The sequence below is a fragment of the Danio aesculapii genome, chromosome 14 (assembly GCF_903798145.1).
Source record: "Danio aesculapii chromosome 14, fDanAes4.1, whole genome shotgun sequence".
NCBI lineage: Eukaryota > Metazoa > Chordata > Actinopteri > Cypriniformes > Danionidae > Danio > Danio aesculapii.
Genome location: NC_079448.1, coordinates 12,780,577 through 12,797,876, shown reverse-complemented (window position 1 = coordinate 12,797,876; position 17,300 = coordinate 12,780,577). Strand labels below are relative to the sequence as shown.

At 34.9% G+C, this 17,300-nt stretch overlaps 1 protein-coding gene across 2 annotated transcripts; it reads right to left on the bottom strand.

Annotated features, from left to right (window-relative positions):
- Positions 1-479: 479 nt before the first annotated feature.
- Positions 480-16,005, bottom strand: smtnl1 (smoothelin-like 1). 2 transcript variants are annotated; one of them, XM_056472397.1, is made up of 5 exons: positions 15,819-16,005; positions 11,058-11,629; positions 6,438-6,552; positions 2,338-2,489; positions 480-1,343 (listed from the first exon to the last, which is right to left on the bottom strand). In XM_056472397.1, exons 1-5 carry the CDS (start codon positions 15,873-15,875, stop codon positions 1,010-1,012), a joined length of 1,230 nt encoding a protein of 409 aa, XP_056328372.1. In that variant the 5' UTR covers positions 15,876-16,005; the 3' UTR covers positions 480-1,009. The 2 variants fall into 2 exon arrangements, with proteins under 2 accessions (XP_056328372.1, XP_056328374.1); XM_056472399.1 differs by having other exon boundaries at positions 15,834-16,005.
- Between the last annotated feature and the right edge of the window lie 1,295 nt (positions 16,006-17,300).

Genomic DNA, 17,300 nt, shown 5'->3' with positions numbered 1-17,300 from the left:
CAGAGTGCACACCTTGCAAACCCTCTACAGCTCAAACTCAATTCCCGGAGGGCCGCCGCTCTGCACAGTTTTGCTCAAACCCTAATCAAACACAACTGATCTAGTAGTCTTGAACACCTTGATTAGTTAGATCAGCTGTGTTTGCTTAGGGTTGGAGCAAAACTGTGCAGAGCTGCGGCCCTCCAGGAATCGAGTTTGAGACCTATGCTCTACAGCCCAGCTCTATTGGCTCACAGTGAGTCAGCGATCTGCATCTCTATTTGCTGTAGCTTGGAGGATGCTCATTACATCTCTGTCAAACTGCAACCATATACCACCTTTTCTGGCTGCTGGCCAATTAATTCGTTGTTGTTAGTGAACTACTCTGCTGGAGACTGTAGTGCAGAGAGGGACTGAGCTCTGTGGAGCGACTCCTGGCTGGGCTCTTCCAGCTGCACCACCTTCACCATGCATTTCATTCTGGCCTGATGGACTTTGAGGACACAATAGCTTTTTTATTTTGGAACTAAGAATACAGAACAATGCAAAACAATAACAATGCAAATGTGAAGATGTCTGTAATCAAATCTTACTTACTTAAGCAACTAAATTATTATTATATTGTTTTAATATAAATCTAAAGTTTGAACGAGTTTAAAGACCATAATTAATGAGGAGCCCTGATGTGATTCCACATAGCAGCATTCTAGCTCTATCACATTATATTGCTCATTTCAGAATTACAGGCTTAATGGTGACAATTTGAGGTCAACTTAATACATGAATTTAAAGTCAAAAGTCAAACCAAATAAAATATAAAAACATTTAAATGCAAAACATTAATGTGTTCTAGTAACAGAATGAAAATCTGTATATATGACATATCTACACAAACAGTTTATCTAAGAATAACAGTGGTCAACCACACTAAATACAAAAATGACTGCATGTTCATAATACCACATTATGACCAGAATAAATTATTCTCACATTCTGCTTCAGTTTTCTCCCTTTCATTCATTCACCTTTTCTATTTCTCATCCACAACATCCACATTTATTACATTTTCATTCTGATCTGTCTCTTGTTCAGTCTTCATGGCTGAATCTGACCCGTTTTGCTCTGTCTCCTCATTCTGTTCACTCTCTTCCCTCTCTCCGTCTCCTTTTTCATTTACTTCAGAAACCCCTTCATCTTTGCCCTTGTCCTTTTCCATGCTATCTTTCTCTCGTCTCTCTTTCTCTATCTTAGAGAGGTGATGACAGAGAGCCTGCACATAGGTGAAAACGCACAGAGGGTCTGGGTTTTTGCCCATTAGCAACATATCAGATACTTCCAGAAGGGGGCAGCAGTCAGCAAGAGATCTGTAAATGAGAGAAAGAAAGAGTTTTGGGATTTTGTTTTCTTTTTTGGCTTTAGATTGTTTAACTTTAGACTGTTAGATGTTCGACATCTACATAGAAACACAAATGTAGAAAAAATATTCTTCATATTCTCATGCATCTCTCACAGTCACATACAGGCCCATAGACAGCATTGTGAAAGGGGTGGCCCTTTTTTTCTCTAAAAGTGAACTTTTTTGCAGTTATTCGCTTCATTTTCTATTTTATTATGAAGTTTAATACTGCATTTAGTGACATTTTAACCATTATTTTTAGCTGGATTAGCTTGTCAGATGATCATCATAACCACACTTTTTAATGTATACTAAATATTTCCTGAAGATTTAAAATAAAGAAATATGAAGAAAAAAAGTACTCATTTTTAAAATACAAATTTATTACATTATATATCATTAAAAAAAGATTAAAGAGTTTTTTATTTCATAAATTATAACTTTATGAAATGAAGTTTTAAATTAAAAATTGTAACCTATTGTTATTTATTAGGCAAATAACAAATTGAGCAGCACATTCAACTTTCCTCAGTCAGAATTTGGCCATTTGAATATTGAACATAGACTCTCTTGTAAAATGCACATTTTAAAAAAAATTGATAACAACAACAGGCTAATTAGTCTTCAAATTTGTAAAAATAGTAATAATAATAAAATTCTTTCAAGAATAAGGTCCAAAATTTTAAATAAAAGTTCCTTGTAAAATGTTTTTTTTTTTTAAATTTAACAATAAAATTTAAAATTTAATTAAATTAAATTTAAAGTGAAAGATGACTTCACTTACATCAGATTCCGCTTGGTCTTAAAGCCTTTCCTTTGATGGGCTATTTTCACAATTTATAGTGTCTTAGCAGTCAAAATATGACCATTGAGCTCATGTTTGGGACAAATTCTGCACTTTTGTCAGTGTGTCTAACCCTTCCCTGGCTACAGGCCTGACATATATTTCAGTGTCAACATACTCGGCTGTGCTGAAGGCCAGAGTGAAGTTCTTCTCCCGTTCACTGGCTTTAAGGGTGGAGAAGTCAAAAGCAGAAGGAAAGAAGCGATGGACGAGAGCACAAAATGCCAAACCATCACTCCAAGAAGAAGAGAAGTTTTCTATGGAGACGCCCTTTAAAAAGATAGACAAACAAATCACTGATGATGTGAAAATTGCTGTAATCATGAATTGAATTTAATCTGAAGAGCAAAAGTACACAACCGATTTTAGGTGGCAATTTTGACAAGGCAAGGCAAGTTTATTTATAGAGCACATTTCATACACAGTGGTAATTCAAAGTGCTTTACATAAACAGGAATAAAAGAAACAAGTACTGTATAAAATCAGATTAAAATGTGTTGAAACAGGTTATAAAAGAATGAAAAAGAAAAGAAAGACATAATAGTGTGATCTGTCGGACATAGCACTGTGCTCTTTCAGTAAAGGCACAGCTAAACAGATGTGTTTTAAGTCTGGATTTGAATGTGCCTAATGTTGGAGCACATCTGATCATTTCTGGAAGCTGATTCCAGCAGCGGAGGGCGTAGTAGCTGAAAGCCGATTCACCCTGCTTTGACTGAACCCTTGAATTTATAGTTTATTTGATCCTAAAGATCTGAGTGATCTGTGATATGTTTGTACTCAGTCAGAATATCTGTAATGTATTGAGGTCCTAGGCCATTTAGTGATTTATAGACAAGTAATAACACTTTAAAATCTATTCTGAATGTAACTGGGAGCCAGTGTAAAGACCTAAAGACAGGTGTGATGTGCTCTAATTTTCTGGTTTTGGTCAGATTCCTGGCCGCAGCATTCTGGATGAGCTGCAACTGTCTGTCTTTTTTGGGAAGGCCAGTGAGGAGGCCGTTACAGTAATCCATCCTGCTGCTGATAAAAGCATGAACAAGATTCTCTAAGTCTTCACTGGAAACAAAGCATCTAATTCTTACAATGTTTTTGAGATAATAGTATGCAAATTCACTTACTGCTTTGACATGACTACTGAAACTCAGATCTGACTCCAGAGTCACACTGAGATTCTTGACTTTATTTTTTGTTGTTTGACCCTTAGAGCCAAGGTACGCATTTACCTCGAGAACCTCATCTCTGTTCCCAAACGCAATGACTTCAGGTTTCTTTTTGTTTACCTGAGGAAAGTTTTGGCACATCCAACTGCTCATTTCATCAATGCATTGGCAGAGGGTGTCAATGGGGCTGTAGTCATTAGGCAGTAAGGCTAAGTAGATCTGAGTGTCATCAGCATAGCTGTGGTAGGAGATTTGATTCTTTCTCATTATTTAGCTCAGTGAGAGCATATAAAGGTTGAACAGGAGAGGTGCCAGAATTGAATCTGTGGGACTTCACATGTCATGGGTGTCCACCTCGACCTATGGTCACCTATACTGACATAGGAACTTGTATGGAACTTGTATGATGTGAACAGATGTGAATTTATTAATTAGACACCAGTTTGCCTAAATTTAAACTCCACACTGTCAAAACATTATTAGCATAACTGTAAAAATAACAGTGGTTCTCCAATCAGCTGTCTGTATATATATACATATATATATATATATATATATATATATATATATATATATATATATATATATATATATATATATATATATATATATATATATATATATATATATATATATATATAATGGAGAATGCTTTTTCGAGTATAGGAAACAAACCCCCTAAAAATGAAATTATATAATAAAAAAACTGAATAAATATATGTTTACACAGAAATACAGAAGTATAAATTTATGTAAGCATAAATAGAATCTGCGGGCACAGATTCCATGTGGGCCTACTCATGCTGGTTCCAAATGGCACAACTCATGTCTGTTAAGTCCACAAGATTGTAGGGTGTCCCATTCATCATTTTAGTTCTCACAAGGTGCTCAAGACTCACATGCACCTCTGTTTTGGCTGATAAGGCACTCTTAAAGGGATAGTTAATCCAAAAAAAATTGTGATAATTTATTCACCCTTCACTTTTGTCATAAATCTGAGTTTAATTTTTCTGCTGAACACAAAAGTTGTTTTGAAGAATGTTGGAAACTTGCAACCATTGACTTCCATAGGATTCGTTTATGGTAATATGGAAGTCATTGGTTACAAGTTTCTAACATTTTTCTAAATATCTTCTTTTGTGTTCAACAGAAAAAGGTAACTCATAAAGATTTGGAACCACTTGAGGTAAGTAAATGTGTTTTTTTTTGGGGTAAACTACTGTATCCTTTTAATGTTCTTCAGAGACTGCATGAGGCGAGGAGAGCTTTGAAGAGACTTCTTCCCAACAGTCAAAGCAACATTATATCATAAGACTGTGGACCAGGAAAGACTGCAAGGGTTAAGGATGCCATTTGGGACAGGGCCATATTGGGACACTTGACTCAATTTGTAAAGATCACCAATGGTTTTTATGCACTGTAGACAGCTAGGACTGTTTTATTTCTGGTATTATGATTCATTTAAGCTTAAGTAAACCTAAATTATAAAAAAAATGCATTGAATGTTCAGCTGAAACATTTTGTTCCTTCATGTTTTGTTCTGTCATGGGGCCCTTTTCATTTTTAAAGTTTATATATTTCCTGAAAGGATTTTATGAGTGACACAGGATCATGTCATGTAGAAATCAAACATCAGTTTAAAACACTATGCAAGCTTAATTTAGCATACGTTTAATTTAACGTGAGTTAACCCTCATCCTACCCTCCAGTCCTGGTAACGTGAGTTAACCCTCATCCTACCCTCCAGTCCTGGTTTTAAAATTGTCTAAATGAGAAATGTAACTTTTTTGAGTGTCTCTGATACCCTCTCGTGGGGATAAACGCACACGTCATATAAACTCGCATTTTATGATTACTGCCACTAGAGGGGGTTTAGAACTCAATGAACATTCTATAAAAAATGTAAACAAGTTTCAACCCCAATTTAAAACTTGAATCAACTTTTTTTTTTTTTTTGCATTTATACATTTCAATTCCCCATTAATTCCTGAGTGTGGTCAGTCTTGTTTTCTCTGTAATAACAGCTTCTTGTCATTCTTTTCAGCTGTTTAGACTTTGGTCTGGGTAGTTATAACTTCAGCATATTGAAGTTATAGCAGAAATGAGACTGTTAGGAACAAAAAGAGACACAACTTTAGTAAGTCAGTATACAAAAACATAAAAAATCTGTTTTGAAAGTCATTTAAGAGCTGGTTCCTCACAGCTCTGTTTTTGTCTGTTTAATAAAATTCAATTGTAGGTGTCCAAATTAAGATTTAAGAGGGGTTAGGGGTTTTGTGGGTTATTACTTGAACAGTGACTAAGTCATTGTAAGAATATATTTGTTAATAAACAGCATCTTGGAGTTTATGATTTATTGTGTTTTTTTTGTTTTTTTTTATGGGACCTTGGACACAAAACTGGGCAAGAGTTACCAGTATGCTATCTGCTACTTAACATGTATGGTATTTCATATACAACATATTGTCTTCAAGTAACAATTTTAGTTAATGTCACTTAGTTAAACTCTTCTGTTAAAGTTGACAGAACAGAAATCAAGGTCCCATATGCAGGAGTTTTCAATCTTTCCAGCTCGCAACCCCAAAATAACGATTGCAGTGACTCGCGACCCCCACTATCCGTGTAAATGGTTATTAACTCACAAACAGAACCGATAGGAACTATATAGACAAGTCAACAAAAGTGTCTAACAACTATATATATATATATATATATATATATATATATATATATATATATATATATATATATATATATATAAACCCAGTCACAACAGACAAGGAGCTGTCATAAATGAACATTATGTTATTAATTATCCACTCTCGTGTCATTTCAATCCCCTAAAACATTCGGCCATCTTCAGAACGCAAATTAAGACATTTTATTGTAAAATATTTAATTTTTGTTACAAAGATAAACAAAGGTCACGAGGGATTTTAACAATAAGTGTCAGTAAATAACAACAGCATTTTTACTAACCCTTTTACTAAACTAACAGTTTAATTGACAGATTAAAAAAATTAAAACAAACTGAGGTTTAAAGTTACCGTACCTCATATTTTTGTGTTTTGCTTTTGCACCAGTTGAGAATTCTCTGTTTGATTGATGCTCCACCAGCTATACCTACAGACGTCCGTTGAACCTTAAAGTTTCGGACACCTGGAGTCCTACAACAAGCCAATATATACAATAGTAAAAACACAGTAAAGACATTATACAGTATCAGAGAGAGAGTGTTACCTGTGAACAAATGCACCTATTTCACAAACATAATTCAGTAGTAATTATGGCAATGCATTTTGTGCATTAAGGAATATAACAGTTATATGGATGATCAAGACTCCTTAGCATGGTGTTGTGTAAGTGAACAATATGATTAAATAGAATATGATTAAAGGGATTGTTCACCCAAAAATGAAAATTCATTTGCTCTGAATGAATGGCTATTAACATGGTGTGAAGAACAGAAATTGCTCTTTGCCAATAACTGGAATCTTTTCTGGGAGCGTCCTAGGCTTTTCCGCGCTGATGGGCTGCACCCCAGTCGAGCTGGAGCTGAACTCCTGTCGGACAACATCACCAGAATACTTCGCTCTATCTGACTAGTAAGTAAAAATTCACAAAACTCACAATTTAGCCACACAGACTCCTATTCGTCCCACATAAATAACAGTAATGCATACCTAACTAACCACATAGAGACTGTGTCTGTTCCTCGTATTATTAGATCAAGAAACAAACGTACTGTGTGCTCCAAAAATAATCTATTAAGAATTAAACCAGAAAAAACACGAAAAAGTGAAAATACAAATTTCATGAAGCTTGGTCTCCTAAACATCAGGTCACTAGCACCTAAAGCACTTATCATAAATGAAATAATAACAGATAACAATCTTAATGCACTCTGTCTTACTGAAACCTGGCTGAAACAAAATGACTATATTAGTTTAAATGAGGCAACTCCTCCAGGATTCTTATATAAACATGAGGCTCGTCAAACTGGTCGTGGTGGTGGAGTTGCATCAATCTTTAGTGATATTCTTAATGTTAATCAGAGAAACGGACTTATGTTTAGCTCCTTTGAAGTACTAGCGCTTAATGTTGTCCTTCCAAACACTATGCAAAAACCTATGTTATCTCTCGCTCTAATCACCATATATAGACCTCCAGGACCCTATGTCAATTTTCTAAAAGAGTTTTCTGATTTTATCTCTGACTTACTAGTTAAAACTGATAAAATACTAATTGTAGGAGACTTTAACATCCACATAGATGACGCTAACGACACGTTAGGGCTCGCGTTTACGGACTTGCTGGTCTCACTAGGAATAAAGCAAAATGTTATTGGTCCAACTCATCGCCTAAAGCATACACTAGATCTAATTCTGTCTTATGGAATTGAGGTCACTGATGTAGACATTATACCACAAAGTGATGATATTACAGACCACTACCTCTTACTATATAAGCTGTGTTTACCTGAAATTAGCAGATCCGCTCCGATATATCGTCCTAGTAGAACTATTGTTCCATCCACTAAAGATGAATTTATAAATAACTTACCTGATCTTTCTCTACTTCGAAATGCACCCGCAAACGCAAATGACCTTGATGTAGTAACCAGCAGTATGGATGCCATCTTTACTAGCACTTTAAATACTGTGGCACCCATCAAACTAAAAAGACTAGAGAGAATAAAACTACACCGTGGTATAATAGTCATACCCGCGCTCTCAAAACAGCAACCCGTGCCCTGGAACGTAAATGGAAAAAAACTAATTTAGAAGTCTTTAGAATTGCATACAAAGACAGTATGTCCAGCTATAGGAGGGCTTTAAAATCTGCCAGGGCTGAGCACCTCCGCAAACTGATAGAAAATAATCAAAACAATCCTAGATTCTTATTTAACACCATCGCTAAATTAACAAATAATCGGTCATCTTTGGAACAAAACGTTCCACCGCAAATTAGTAGTGATGACTTCATGAATTTTTTCAGTGATAAAATAGAAGGCTTTAGAGAGAACATAGGAGATATTAAACTTTCTGCACCGCCTTATACTTCAGATCCAGTAAACACGCCTCTGAATCTAAATAACCTACAGTGCTTTAAAATCATAGAACAGGAAGAGCTAGACAAAATTATAAATAGCTCTAAATCAGCTACGTGTATATTGGACCCAATTCCAACAAAGTTACTGAAAGAATTGCTACCTGTTATAGGAGAACCTCTTCTTAACATTATCAACTCTTCTTTATCTTTAGGCCATGTTCCAAATCCCTACAAGTTAGCTGTTATTAAACCTATTATTAAGAAACCACAACTGGAACCCAGCAACTTAGCTAATTATAGGCCTATTTCAAACCTTCCATTTATATCTAAAATACTAGAAAAAGTTGTTTCTGCTCAATTATGCTCCTTTCTGCAGACCAACAATGTTTTTGAAGTGTTTCAGTCAGGTTTCAGAGCTCATCACAGTACAGAAACTGCATTAGTGAAAATAACCAACGATTTACTCTTAGCTGCTGACCAAGGGTGCATCTCGCTATTAGTTCTACTCGATCTTAGTGCGGCATTTGACACCATTGACCATGGTATCCTTATTAATCGCTTAAAGTCTACAGGTGTCCAAGGACAGGCCCTACAATGGTTTAAGTCATACTTATCTGACCGTTACCAGTTTGTAAATATAAATGGACAGCCTTCACAAATCAGCCCAGTAAAATACGGGGTGCCTCAAGGATCAGTTTTAGGCCCTTTACTGTTTACAATATACATGCTACCCCTGGGAGACATTATTAGAAGACATGGGATCAGCTTTCACTGCTATGCAGATGATACTCAATTATATATTTCAACTAAACCTGACGAGACGTCTAATCTGTCCAAGCTAACTGAGTGTATTAAAGATGTTAAAGACTGGATGACCAACAATTATCTTCTCTTAAACTCAGACAAAACAGAATTATTACTTATTGGGCCTAAATCCTGTACACAGCAGATCTCACAACTCGATCTACAATTAGAGGGATACAAAGTTAGCGTTAGTTCTACTATAAAAGATCTGGGTGTCATATTAGACAGCAATTTAACTTTTAAAAATCATATTTCCCATGTCACAAAAACTGCTTTCTTTCATCTGAGAAATATAGCTAAGTTACGAAGTATGCTATCCATCTCAGATGCAGAAAAGCTAGTCCATGCTTTTATGACTTCTAGGCTGGACTACTGTAATGCTCTGTTTGCTGGCTGCCCAGCATCCTCTATTAACAAACTTCAATTAGTACAAAATGCAGCTGCCAGAGTTCTAACCAGGTCTAGAAAATTTGATCACATCACCCCAATTTTATCCTCCTTACACTGGCTGCCTGTTAAGTTTCGTATTGAATTTAAAATATTGCTTCTTACATATAAAGCTCTAAATAATCTAGCTCCTGCTTATCTAACCAATCTTCTGTCTCGCTACAATCCAACTCGCTCTTTAAGATCTCAAAACTCAGGACTTCTGGTAGTACCTAGAATAGCAAAGTCGAGTAAAGGAGGTCGAGCCTTCGCATTTATAGCTCCTAAACTCTGGAATAGCCTTCCTGATAACGTCCGAGGCTCAGACACACTCTCCCAATTCAAAACTAGATTAAAGACCTATCTGTTCAGTAAAGCATACACTTAGTGCACCACTTAGGGGGCTTCCACACAGGTTATGCATCTTGCTGATATACACTGTGAACATCAGCTACGCTAATTATTTTCTTTATTCTCCATTTCCACCTGGGGATACTCTTCCCGAGGCCCTCAGACTATGCAGAGTCACTGATTCGATCCAAGACCAACGACGAGATGATCCCAAGGTTTCCATATCCTGGACCTGGCCGAATCCTGAACAACTACTGCGATGGTCATGGAAGAGTGGAGAACATGAGACTGTTTCCTATGACGCTCCAGAGACAGACGAGTCTTCGCTGAGGCCAGCTTCCAGCCTCCGCCACTGAGACTGCAGCTCTGCACAAGACGTTTGGCCAGCGGAGAAATTAAAATGGTCGTGCCCAACTGAGCCTGGTTTCTCTCAAGGTTTTTTTTCTTCACTTTCGCCTTTAGTGAAGTTTTTTTTCCCTCTCCGCTGTCGCCACTGGCTTGCATGGTTCAGGATCTGTAGAGCTGCGCATCGTTGGATTTGCTCTTCAATATTTGGACTCTCAGTAGTGATTATTAAACCACACTGAACTGAGCTAAACTGAACTGAACTTAAACACTACAAACTTAACTACACTGTTCCTATTTACTGTGACCTTTTATGTGAAGCTGCTTTGACACAATCTACATTGTATAAGCGCTATACAAATAAAGGTGAATTGAATTGAATTGAATTGAAAATTCTGCCAACATATACTCACCCTTGACTTGTTTCAGACCAGTTTGAATAAGTTTCTTCTGTTGAACTCAAAGAAGATAATACTGAAGAATGCTGTAAACCTGTATCCTCTTAACTACATAGTATTTGTTTTTCCTACTAAGGAAGTCAATGGTTACAGGTTTCCAACATTCTTCAAAATATCTTATTTTGCATTCAACAGATGAAAAAAAACCCAAATGGGTTTGGAACAAGTCAAGGGTAGGTAAACGATGGCAGAATTTAGATTTTTGGGCAAACTATCCCTTTAATATGATGACTTACTCTTCTTTTTGAAACTTGGCCATAGCATCTCTCCTCGTCGAGGGTCGAGCAGAACGTGACGATACAGATGACTTTGTTGAAGCTCTAAGAGCAGAGGATGAAGCTGCTGCACTTTTTCTGCCTGGATTTTCCATTTTCTTCTTGACTTCATCACTACTTTGTTTCATGTCTTTCTCATTTTCTTTCTTTTCAGTTTTGCCTTCAGTTTCTTTTGTCCTTTTCTCCTCCCGCTTCTCCTCAAGTTGTTCTTCTTTGTCACAGGAATTGTTCTCATTCTCAGGTGGATCATTGCTACTTTCTTTTCCTTCTTTTACCTCACCTTCTTTGATATCATTTAGCTCTGTCTCCTTTTTTAATTCTCCAGTTTGATTTTCTGTGATCTCTTGGTTCTCTTTCTCTTCCACTGCATTGGCGTTCTCCGTGACTCCACCCTTTTGCTCACAAGCCTTACTGTCATTGGCTGGAGCTTCTTCTTTTTCTTGGTTTTCTTTGTTGTCTTGATGAGCTCCGCCTCCTGGCTCTGACTCAGCTGGAACACATTTTGGCTCCTGAGACTCCGTGTGTTTGGATTCCTGTGAAGGGAATGTGAAATACAGAGCATTTGCTTATTGTTTATCTTTTGCACTGCCTTTACATGAATTTGAACTTCAATTTAATTTGTACTTAATTATTTTCTGTTTGTTTGTCTGTAATGAAAATTTGTTAGTTACATCAAACATCTGAAATGAGGCACATGATGGTATATACACTACCTGTCACAAGTTTGGGGTCAGTAGGATTTTTAAATGTTTTAAAATAAGCTTATGCAGCTCACCAAAGCTGCATTTATTTAATCAAAAATGCAGTACAAATGGTAAAATAGTGAAATGTTATTGCACTAAAAAATTACTGTCTAAAAGTAGGTTATTCATTTAATTTATAATTTATTCCAGTGATTTTTAAGATGAATTTTCAGTTTCCAGAGTCACATGATCCTTCAGAAATTACTATATTAATTAATTAATTAATTATTATTATTATTATTATTATTATTATTATTAATAATAATAATAGTAATAGTAATAAAAGCAATAATGACTGGAGTAATAATTTCACTTGAAACTACATACAATAAGTAATAAATAAATATTTAACAAATAAATATGTAACAACTTATTTTTTTCTACATTTAATAAATACTGAAAAAATAAACTGACCTCAAACTTTTGACTGGTAGTGTATATATCTTATATTATCTTAAATTTACACTGCGGTCCGCATAAAAAGGATTCTTATTTTGAGAAACCCGTCTAATGGTAAAAAAAACAGTTATGATATAATCATTGCATGATTCTTCAGTATTTCAGAATTGCTTTATGTATATATTAACTGTGTCAATATGAGTTGTAATGTCTTTTAAATTATAAGCAATGTCCTACTTCATATATCAGAAGTTGCTTTACTTAATATACAAATCATTATTCTGTTTTATAGTTTATAGTACTGAGATTATTCACTTAATAGCTTATCATAAAGTATATCCCAGTTTTCTGTATGTACTTGTATATGCTTTTTTATATGCATTTTGTGTTTTTTTACATTAAAAAACTCAGATTTTGCATTTAATTCAACAAAAAAACAAAGTGTGAAATGACTTCATGAGGACTAACAGACAAAATAATCATCTAAAATTCATACATCACATGGTTATTACATAATGAATATATTAAGAGCATCACATGAGACACTGCTATTAATTAGTTTAGCAAACTCTTTAAAGGCATAGTTCACACTAACATAAAAATACTGTCATCTTTGACTCTCCCTCATGGTTTAAAATCCTCGTCCTGAGTTTCTTTCTTCTGTTGAACACAATGGAAGATATTTTGAAAAATGCTGGTTCCTGGGATCCATTGACTTCCATAGTAGGAAAAAAATTGCAATAAAGTCATCGGGTCTCAGCAATCAGCAATTCTCAAAATATATTCTTCTGTGTTCAACAGAAGTAATAAACTCAAATACATTGTTAACCATTTCCTGTAGAATCAGTAACATAATGGCAACAGTTTGCCAGTAACTTACTGTAAGTCAATTACAGCAAAAATACTTCACAGCACTATGGCTTCCTGCACATGTATTTACAGTATTGCATATATTTACTGTAATACTGTAATACAGTGATTTTCACAATGTAACTTTAAAATACAGTAACATACTGCAAAACCTACAGTAAAATATAGTTAATATTACAGTTAAATACTGTATAATTTACAAAAATCATTAACATTGTAGGCTTTGAACAGGTGAGGAATGAGTAAATGATTGCAGAAATTTTCAGTTTTGGGTGAATTAAAAAATTAACCATGGTCTAAATAAAAGCAGACTGCAGTAACCATGTTTTTTAGTGCATTCATTACAATTTATAACCCAGTTTCACTACAAAATATGGTTAAAGCGAAACCATAGTGCATAGATCACAAACTCGATTCCTGGATGGCCACAGCTCTGCACAGTTTAGCTCCAACCCTAATTAAACACAGCTGATTTAACTAATCAAAGTATTCAAGACTACTAGAGACTATTAAGCCAGTGTGATTTGGAGGTGGTTGGAGCTATGCTATGCAGAGCTGTGGAATTGAGTTTTAGACCACTGCCATAGTGGGAGTGTGGTTACCATGGTTTAACTACAATAACCATGTTTTATTGTGTGTGTAGTACATCATACAGTTATTTTTGTTGTGTTAAGGAAGCTTTCAGCTACAACACTGACCTCACAGCTTGCCACTTATTTGTTATGATATACAGTAGAAGTCAGATTTACTAGCCCCCTTTGTAATTATTATCCAAATAAGTACAGCTAAAATTTTGTTTAGAAGCTACAAAGTAATAACCTGAAAAACTTAATTAGCAGCCAATGGCATTAAGTGAAATCTGTAGTTTACTTATTTATCATTCCTCTCATGTTCCTCTTATGTTTCATGAGTTTTCTTCAAGATGTAATCTTTTTATCTCTTCTGACGTATTACTGAATGGCATTTCATCTCTGCCTAAAGGTTCTGTATAATGTTCTCAGTTTGATATCTGAGACAACATTGCCCCGTGTCTGTGTGTGTGTGTATGGTTTTGTCCCAGGTGTCACACGAGGTCATGACTCATCAGTTGTAAAAAGCGCAGTAACATTCTTCTGAATGAGCAGGTGTGTGGCTGAGTGAGTTTTAGTAAACGTGTTCAGATCAAATGACCACGTCAGTTGAACCTTCATAATTAGCAGTCTGATAGCACTCCTGATAATGATTACATAAAGCTGCCATCGGTATATGTCTTGACTTGGAGTGCAAAACACATGGAAAAATAGCACCTTCAACATGCAGTGTGTGTGTGTGAAAGAGAGAGAGAGAAAGACAGAGAGAAAGAGAGAGAGAAAGTAACACCAAACACAATGCATGCATTTTATTTTCATTTTGGTGAAAAAGGCATCTTCTAGGAATCATATGCTTAATGTTCTGCCGACTTGTTTATTGATTATGTTTGGGATCCCAGAGACCCAAGTGAATAATCTGTTGTAGTGAAATTGAAATGAAGCAATTTCCAGTGAGATATTTCAACTTAATTAATCCAATCTCATATAGATTACTACATCTCATTTATTTTTCATTTTATATTTTTAATTTGAAATTGAATTAAAGTTCTTGGGATTTTGTTTTTAGTCCACTTTTTAAAATTAGCTTTAATAGTTGTCATACTTTTTCAACTAAAAAGAGCTGAAATTCAATAATATCAATGAAAAGAGCAAAAGATGTTTTGTAAATTTTTAATTAAAAAAAAAATTCTGAAAAAAAAGTTAATATATGATTAATAATTGATATTTGAATTATTGATATTTGATCAATAATTAGTTTGCTTGATTTGATTGTTTTCAACATAGTTATGTTTAAAAATCAACTAAATTTGGGTTAAACATGAAGTCCAGTGATTGCGATAAATGTTTAAATATAAATTTTACCCAACAGTTACAGTTGAAGTCAGAATTATTAGCCCCCCTAAATTATTAGCCCCTCTTTTTATTTTTTCCCCAATTTCTGATTAACAGAGGGAAGATTTTTCCAACACATTTCTAAACACAATAATTTTAATAACTCATTTCTAATAGCGGATTTATTTTATCTTTGTCATGATGACAGTAAATAATATTTTATTAGATATTTTTCAAGACACTTCTATACAGCTTAAAGTGACATTTAAAGGCTTAACTAGGTTAATTATGTAGGTTAACTAGGCAGGTTAGGGTAATTAGGCAAGTTATTGTATAATGATGGTTTGTTTTGTAGACTATTGAAAAAAATATAAAGGGGCTAATTTTGACCTTAAAATTATTATTTAAAAACTAAAAACTGCTTTTATTCTAGCCGAAATTCTTTCTCCAGAAGCAAAAAATATAATCAGGCATACTGTGAACATTTCCTTGCTCTGTTGAACATCATTTGGGAAATATTTTAAAAAAGAAAAAAAATTCAAAAGGGGGCTAATAATTCTGACTTCAACTGTAGGTTTGTCTATATTTTTTACACAAATTTGGGTTGAACACAACAACAAACATAACACAAACAGCACAGCATTCATCATGTTATTTATGTGATGTTATTTTCATTACTGTCAATAGACTAGGACACATTTGCTTATGAGATGTTAAAGGGGCCCTAGTGTCTCTCAGACACTGCGGTTAATATGAGCATTTAAAAAATACAGTGACAGAAAAACATGTTAATTCACTGCAACAATTACCTGCTCATTTATTACCTCCTTCTCACTGACCACTGCGATATTCTCTGAATCCTCCATTTGGTCAAACTCAGCAACTCTCCAGTCAAACTGACAGACAGACGATGTGTCCTTGTCCTCCTCCACCCCTCTTGTCTTCCTTCTGGTTTTCTTAGTTGATCTCTCCTCCTCCTCCTCTCTCTCTCAATCTGTTCTCTCCTATCTGACCTTTTAAACAACACACGCTCCAGAAATAGTGTAACACTGGCACACACAGACCCACTGACAGCTGTTACTGCTGGTAACCAATATACAACATTACACACACACACACACACACAAACACACACGTAGTAGGAATAAACAGTATTGACACGCATCCAAGTACTCAAAAGTCAACATATATGACAGAAATAGTCTTTGAAGACATACAATCAAATCAATGAGCTGGCTTAACTTGTTGGACCTTGTTGACCCTGAAAAACAGTTTGTATGATACAATATGAGGTAACTTTTTTGTTAATTATTATATTCAGATAATTTAGTTACACTTTATTTAAAGGTGGCATAGTTACAGTGTAACTAACCATTTAACTACTGAGTAATTGTAATTAATTACATGTACTTTATGGTTAGGCTTAGAAGGTGGGTTAGGTTTAGTTACATGTAATTATGCATCATTCATAGTAATTACATGGCACGTGTCACCTTAAATTAAACTATGTCACCTTAAATTAAAAGTGTTACCAATAATTACAAATATAAAATTATATATAAGTAAAAACATGGTACGTGCATTGTACTACCAAATTATTAATTGAAATGTAGGTAGTAATTAAGGCCACTTAATATAAAGTGGGACTGAGAGCTCTGCACTTTGTCTTTTGCTCATTCACTTTGAATGTGTTCTTTATCAAAGCAGGCGGTGGTTCATTATCTGAGAGGACATGTTTAGCTCTTCTTATCCTTCAGAGGAGCATCTCTTCCTTCAACACAAAGCAGATGGTTGTAAAAATAAACCGCTATCTTTGCTCTCATGCGATTATGTGCTATGGGTTGTCCTCTTAGAATCAACAGATGTGGATGTGCATTTCACTTTATTTCATTTTTAAACTTTTCATAACCTTTTAATTCAATGGATTTTTTAAATGGAGATATGATGCTATAAATATCGTGAATAAAATATACAGCTGTTGGAAGGGCATCCGCTGCGTAAAACACGTGCTGGATAAGTTGGCGGTTCATTCCTCTGTGGCGACCCCTGATTAATAAAGGGACTAAGCCAAAAAGAATATGAAAATATACAGCTGTGGAAAAAGAAACTTCTTTTGTGATGTTTTTTTTTAATGACTTTATTGCATGACTACTTTTAAACAAGATTTTTAAATAAAGTTTAAAATAAAGCTAAAAAAGGCAGATTATAAGCAAAAAACACCAATTAACATTTTACTCAAAACACAGACCTCCCCCCCCCCCCCCCAGAGTTGTAGCCTATAAGCTTGATTT

Bases quoted from the DNA above. Each gene is read 5' to 3' on its own strand.
- smtnl1 (XM_056472397.1), bottom strand. From the start codon at position 15,875: ATGGAGGATTCAGAGAATATCGCAGTGGTCAGTGAGAAGGAGGTAATA. The intron at 6,553-11,057 runs GTAAGTCATCAT...GGCTTGTTGTAG, and splicing joins GCCAAGTTTCAAAAAGAAGA to GACTCCAGGTGTCCGAAACT. The intron at 2,490-6,437 runs GTACGGTAACTT...ATCTTTTTAAAG, and splicing joins GCAAAACACAAAAATATGAG to GGCGTCTCCATAGAAAACTT.